At 39.4% G+C, this 6,277-nt stretch overlaps 1 protein-coding gene across 1 annotated transcript; it reads right to left on the bottom strand.

Annotated features, from left to right (window-relative positions):
* Nucleotides 1–5,322: 5,322 nt before the first annotated feature.
* Nucleotides 5,323–6,273, bottom strand: TAAR2 (trace amine associated receptor 2). Its single transcript, XM_010193964.1, has one exon. It carries the CDS (start codon nt 6,271–6,273, stop codon nt 5,323–5,325), a length of 951 nt encoding a protein of 316 aa, XP_010192266.1.
* Nucleotides 6,274–6,277: the final 4 nt, after the last annotated feature.

Genomic DNA, 6,277 nt, shown 5'->3' on the forward strand with positions numbered 1-6,277 from the left:
ACCGGATTTATTCTCCTCGTTTTCGCAACAGCGGCTTAATCTGGCCCTTGGACACAATGGTTCTTCAGTGTTGTGCACACTTTGCAAAGTTTTCTGAAAGTAATTCCAGGAGTTGCTAATTCATTTATAAAGAACGTGACTAGTTAACTAAGTTTTTACAGGAAGACAGTGGAGTACATTGAAAACAGAAGACTCTAAATATACCACCTGCAATGACCATTTTCAAAGGTTTTTTGAAACAAAGGGTAAAACAAACCATAAGTGATGGGGCTGCATGCAGAGCTGAAATAATCTGGCCAGAAAAAGGCATTGCACAAGTCCTTAGGTGCTGAGAAGTTAATAACAACATCAACTATTGTGAGAAAGTCAGCCAACAACAAACCAATCAACCAGCCACCTAACCAAAAAACCCCCCAGATTTCCATGATTATACATGATGTTTCCTTTACTTTTTTCTGGTTTTGAAAGCATTGATTCTTGTGACACATAAAAAATTTTAGCAATTTTTCTGGAATGCTGTCTTGCTATAGAAAATATGTGGACTCCTATTTCTACCATCACTGTGCCTGGAAAAGAGAAAGCAGAAGGAGAAGCCAGCACTCCTCAGCATTTATTAAGCATGAGAGAAACACAGAAACAATAGGCAATAGGTGCCATATATTCTCCAATAATGTCAGTATTTAACCCTGAGAAAAACATGCTAAAAGCAAATAAGAATAAAATTGTCTAGTTATCTAAGAAAATTAATTCTATCATAGGGATGCTAATTTTGGTGATGTAATGCAGTGGGACAAAGACAGTATAATTACAGTTAGGAGAGAGAAATCAGACAAAAAGGGGAGGTGCTACACAACTGCATCACAAGATGTGTAGAGTTTGCAGGAGAGTGCCCGAAGGTGCCAGCATGATTTGATGGAGCTGGCTGTGCTGTGGGGCATCACAAGATGCTCAGGAAAGCACAGTTTTGACCATGGAGCAGACCAGAAACTTGATGGGAGAGTGGACTGCTGGAGATGATGGCTGGAAGCAGTCACGGACACATTTCCCTCCATTTTGGACATGGAGGGTTCCACCTGTGTGTGTGTCAATAGCACAGGGGCAAAGCCCACGCCTTGTATTTCTAGGCTCTAAAATCTGAACAAAGTCAGAGCAATACTAGACCAGCTCTAAGCTCCAGAGGCTGGACGAAGTCGTGATTTAGTAGCATGAATTATTTGCCAAAGTATTGCAACACAGCCACTCCTGAGGAAGAAAATAATATAAACCAAAATTGCTTAAACATTGAAGGACAAGATCTCCTTGAGCACACAATCCCTTCTTTGGATCAAGTGTTGCCTCTTTCAGTTTATTCAAAATGTGTCTTTATATCTTCAGGAGTATCTTTAAACCAGCATGACTGCAGCGTTGCATCAGGTCTAGACCCAAATGTGACAGTTGTAAGTGCTGTGACTGTCACTTCTGTCACTCAGTATCTGAAATGAAGGATGAAGGGACAAAATCTGTCCCTTAGCTCTGCTGATGCCAGACACCTGCAGTGTCAGCATACTTCAGTCATGCACAGGAATGTACTTGGTTTATATATTTCTAAAAAGAGACATGGCTGTCTCTTGAGAAACTGCACATCCTTTTCTATGTCAGTTTTCTCTGTAATGCTTCATCGATGCTTTATTGCTGCTGCAGCCATGAAAGCAAACACACAACAGATCCAGTGGGAAGATGATTTGATTAGGTTACATAAATGGAAGAATAAATACATTATTTTAATATATTACAATTACAGCTGTATATACCCTTTTGTCAGGGGGTTCTTGGAACAGTTACTTTCACTTACTTAATTTTCAATGGAACTGATTAAAATGCTGGGGCTTTTTTGTCAAAAAACCCATTATAACTGCAATTTGAACAGTCACTATTGAGCATTAATTTATCTGAACTTATCTGACTTCTTTGGCATATTTTCATTTTGAATAGGAAAGTCAGTGCCTGTAAACTAAAATCTTTATTTTAAATTTTGAAGAATTTATTTTGGAAATGCTACTGCAGTGTCTCCAGAGAATTGCCGTTTGGCAACTATGTTGTTGCTTACTTTCTTCACCTCCAGAACGTGCCTGCCTTCAGAATCACAGTTACATCAGTGGCTTCATGCTAACTAGTTAAGTACTCTGCAGTATTAAGGTATAAAATAAAAATCGACACAGAGCCTGCAAAAATAAATTAATTTACTTATCAAAAAGTTTTCTGCTGATGTTTTAGCAACCCAAGGATTTAACTTTTTCTTTTGTTTGTTGCCTCGGTCTTAAATATAAGATATTGTTCATCTTTTTCTTTAAAGCTGCTTTTGCCCGTGGACTCCACAAGGGGGTAGGAAATCCTTTCTCACAGTTTAGAGTGTGACGGAAGACCAAAAGGGAAAAAAAACTAAACGTAACTATTCTGACCTCAAGTAGGCACTGCAAATACCTGTGAGTTGCTGAATTGCAAACCATTTAAGAATAAGAATATAGCATTGTTTGAATAAAAATAATTGGCTTTGCAGACAGCTCTGAATGTTGCTGTTAGAGCATTGCAAAGAGGGAGCTGAGTATGAATTACCTGGGATGCTCGTAAGCGTGTCTTGCTGTCCTGCATGTTCAAACTGGGATGTACCAGAGAGGAAGAGGACCACGGGGGTGCTCTCAGCCTGAGGTGCCCACCTGCATATGGGAGCTTGAACTACCTCCTTAATCCAGGCTTGGAAATATATCCTCCAAGGGCAATGTAAGCTCTTGCTGGAATCATTCACAGTAAAAAAGATACAAAAAGTCTTAACCCTTCTGGCTGCTGCCTTGAGGAGAACACAGTCTGGGTTTAATGCAGACCAGAATGCATGCTAAAACAATTTACTGATTTTGTAGACTGGAAAATAGAATAATGAGTGAGCATGTGTTTCAGAAAAAAAAGAAAACAAAACAACTCTCCATGATATTTAAGGAGAGGCAGAAACAAACAGATCCGCAGTGCTTGCATCTGAACATAAATGGTGTACGCCCCTGAACTGAATGTGATGAGTATGTTATAGCTAAAACCACAAGCCCCAGTTCTCCTGTGTACCAGCATGTGTGGTCCACAAAAAAAATCCCTGTTACTCTAATGCCATAGGTTTTGTGCAAAGCAGTGCTTTATTTAACACCAAGTTTAGCACCAGCATCAAGTTTAGCAGCAGGTGGAACACTATGGCATGCCACCAAGTCATTCAGAAATGAAATCCCACCATCTGACAGATCTGCAAGTCTCCTTGTCCAGAAGAAATACTGAAGAAGATCTAGTCATAGGCTGCAAGTTGGGTAGCAAGACTGACTAAATAGATGCTACTTTAACATCCAAGGACACACTGGACATACACAAGTACATGACAAACTGAAGCCTCACAGATAGCTCAAAATTGTTCCTGAAGATTTGCAGTCTGGAAGAAATGTTGTCTTTGTGGGAGATGTAATGTATTGGGCTGACTCTGAATTATTTATGCTATATGCTAATAAAGTAATTTAATCATTACTTAAAATGTCTCCAATTGCATCATGAGTCACCAGCTAGACATTTAATATGTAGAAAATATTTCAGAAATGCCTAAATGTGGACTTAGAGACTTAAGTAGACATCTGACATTAACGCATTCTTGTGTAACTAACAGAAGGGATTAAAACTCACTGCAGAGTAGTTGAGTACAGAGGCAAATACTACTGGCAGTAAACTTATAAAGACACTTACAAAGGATCTGTAGTTTCCTCTAACTCTAGTGTTACAACTTATTTTTTGTGGTCCATCATCTCACTCATAATTTTGCTGCTGGAAGGATGTCAGGAACATTTAGCATTTATTTGCTTTCAATAAGAACCCCTCATGGACTAGTTTTAACACAAAGACAGATATAATAGCATGCAAGTTTCTCTGATGTCACATTGAGCCACATGCAGACATGGGCCAGCACGGCTGGCTGTGACGCTGTCTCTGCTGCATCCTCATCACCTGGTATGGAGCTCCCCTCTTCCTGCAGGCACCAGCACACTGCAAGCTCTCCGTATTGCCCCCAATCACTGTGTACTTCATGTGGCTCAGCTCCAAAAGGAGATAGCATCCCAAATGGTACCCTCTGGGCTGTCTGTTTTCCTTTATGAAAGATTAGAACCTTACACACCACCCCAGACAGGTCTATGACCTTCCATCTCCATGGTGTCTCAAGTGTTTCAGGGTTTGGGTGTAACTGTGTTTCTCCAGGTCCAAAATAGAGCATGTTCATGTTATCATGGATCCATTAAAAAGTTTTCAGCAAAAAAAATGAGCCACTATCACTAGTATGCCATACTATAATAGATGCAATAAGTCAAGAAGTAAATAAACATGTGGGTCGCTTTTTGGTAGTCAGACTTTAATATGGGTAGAATATGTATTTATGCATATCACGAAAGGTAAGTCAGAGATATAATTCACAAGAGAAAGACTGCAGTAGCTGTGTTCAATAACAACAACAACTCAGCCAACCTTATTTTAAACATGTAGTTTACTGATGTGACTGACACTGACTCTTACTGACTTCAGTGGGAGCTCGGCATGGCAAAGACCTCAGTTAGAGGCTTCAGTGTTCAAACTTGGTGAGGTGAATATGGCATGGGTTGTCAGCAAGAGTATTTTATGACATCTGGAGCCTGGTATCTAAACAAAGAAAGGACAAGCATAGACCTGAGTGTAAGCAGTACTCTTGTTCCTGAACACTCCTCCTTGAGCACAAGGCACATGTAGAATAAGGATGGAAAACCTGATTCTATTGTTTTCAGGAGAAAAGATCAACTTCAAGGCAAAATTACACTCAAGTTCTATTTGCTTGTGAATAACAGCAGACTCTGTACACCTGCTAATGCCCCAGCTACAAAAGGGTGACAAAGACTGTCACCATATTACCCCGGGATGTAATCAATATTGGAGATTATTGATGGTGAACTTCAAGAAAGATTAGCTGCATGGATGCAAGATTAGGTGAAATATTGAGTTTATGGACAGTATGGAAATACTTTCTGAAATTTAAAAAAAAAAAACCACCAACACATTAGGAGACTCCAGGAAAGCTTAAACTTCTGAAACACTGTCAAGGTATTAAAAGTGAACACAAGTGGTAAATAAATATATAAAATTAGTCTTATTTTACTGGAGAAATATTTGATGAGATAATTATACAGGGCTGAGTCATAAAATTAATATTGTACATTTCAGGCTTTTATTGAACCATGAATATCCAGTAATCCACTGTTTCTTCTTCATTTCTAGAGCTGCCATCAGTAGCAGAATTTGTTACTTCAACTGATCTTCAGATAGAAGTTTTAATGTATGAAAATGCAGGTTAAATATTTTGCCTTTTAAGATATATTTAGATGTTTTCCGAAACCATGGATAGAAAAAGCCATATATTAATGGATTGCAGAAAGAATTTAAATACCCAAGCCAGTTTAAAGCATCAACTAAAGATGAAGGAGTAGAGAAATTTAAAAATGGATCAATTAAGATTGTGAAAAAACAAGGAAACCAACATATTAAGAAACCCAGCATGACTATACTCAAAGTCTTGGCAGCTTTCCTGTCTTTATTCTTAGAAAGCTCATTTTTCTTATTGCCTTTTGTGTGCCTGTGTGCCTGGCTCAACTCACATGTGTGTCTTTGGGAGACTGTAAAAATTTTAACATAAATCCCTATCATAATACAGGCAGGAGCAAATAAACCAATCATAAATAAAACAGCCCCCCACAGTTTGTTGAACACAATAGGGCACAAACTCGAGCATTTAACCAACATTTCATAGCCTTCAATTCCAGCAGTGTGAGCTTCTGAGAAAACCACACCAAAAGCAAAAGCAGCAGGCACTGACCAGCACACAGCTATGATTTGTTTTATGGCTGAGACAGTCATGGTGCTGCTGTAATGCAGGGGGTGGCAGATTGCGTAAAACCGGTCCATGGCAGTGGAACAAAGGTGGAAAATGGAAGCTAAGCAGAGCATCAGGTCGAAACTGTAATGAACTTTGCAGAATGTCATCCCAAAATACCAGCAGTTCTCCACAGACCTCACCATGCTGTAGGGCAGGATGGCAAAGCCCAGCAGGAAATCTGTGATGGCCATGGATAGGATGAGGAAATTGGTTGGAGAATGAAGCTGCTTGAAATATGAGATGGAAACGATTATGGCCAGATTCCCTAAGACGGTGAGAACGAAGGCTGCTGTTATGAATATATACATTACCACTCGCATTCCT

This window comes from Mesitornis unicolor, unplaced genomic scaffold, assembly GCF_000695765.1.
Source record: "Mesitornis unicolor isolate BGI_N332 unplaced genomic scaffold, ASM69576v1 scaffold21961, whole genome shotgun sequence".
NCBI lineage: Eukaryota > Metazoa > Chordata > Aves > Mesitornithiformes > Mesitornithidae > Mesitornis > Mesitornis unicolor.

Coding starts and splice junctions, on each gene's coding strand:
- TAAR2 (XM_010193964.1), bottom strand. CDS start 6,273: ATGCGAGTGGTAATGTATATATTCATAACAGCAGCCTTCGTTCTCACC.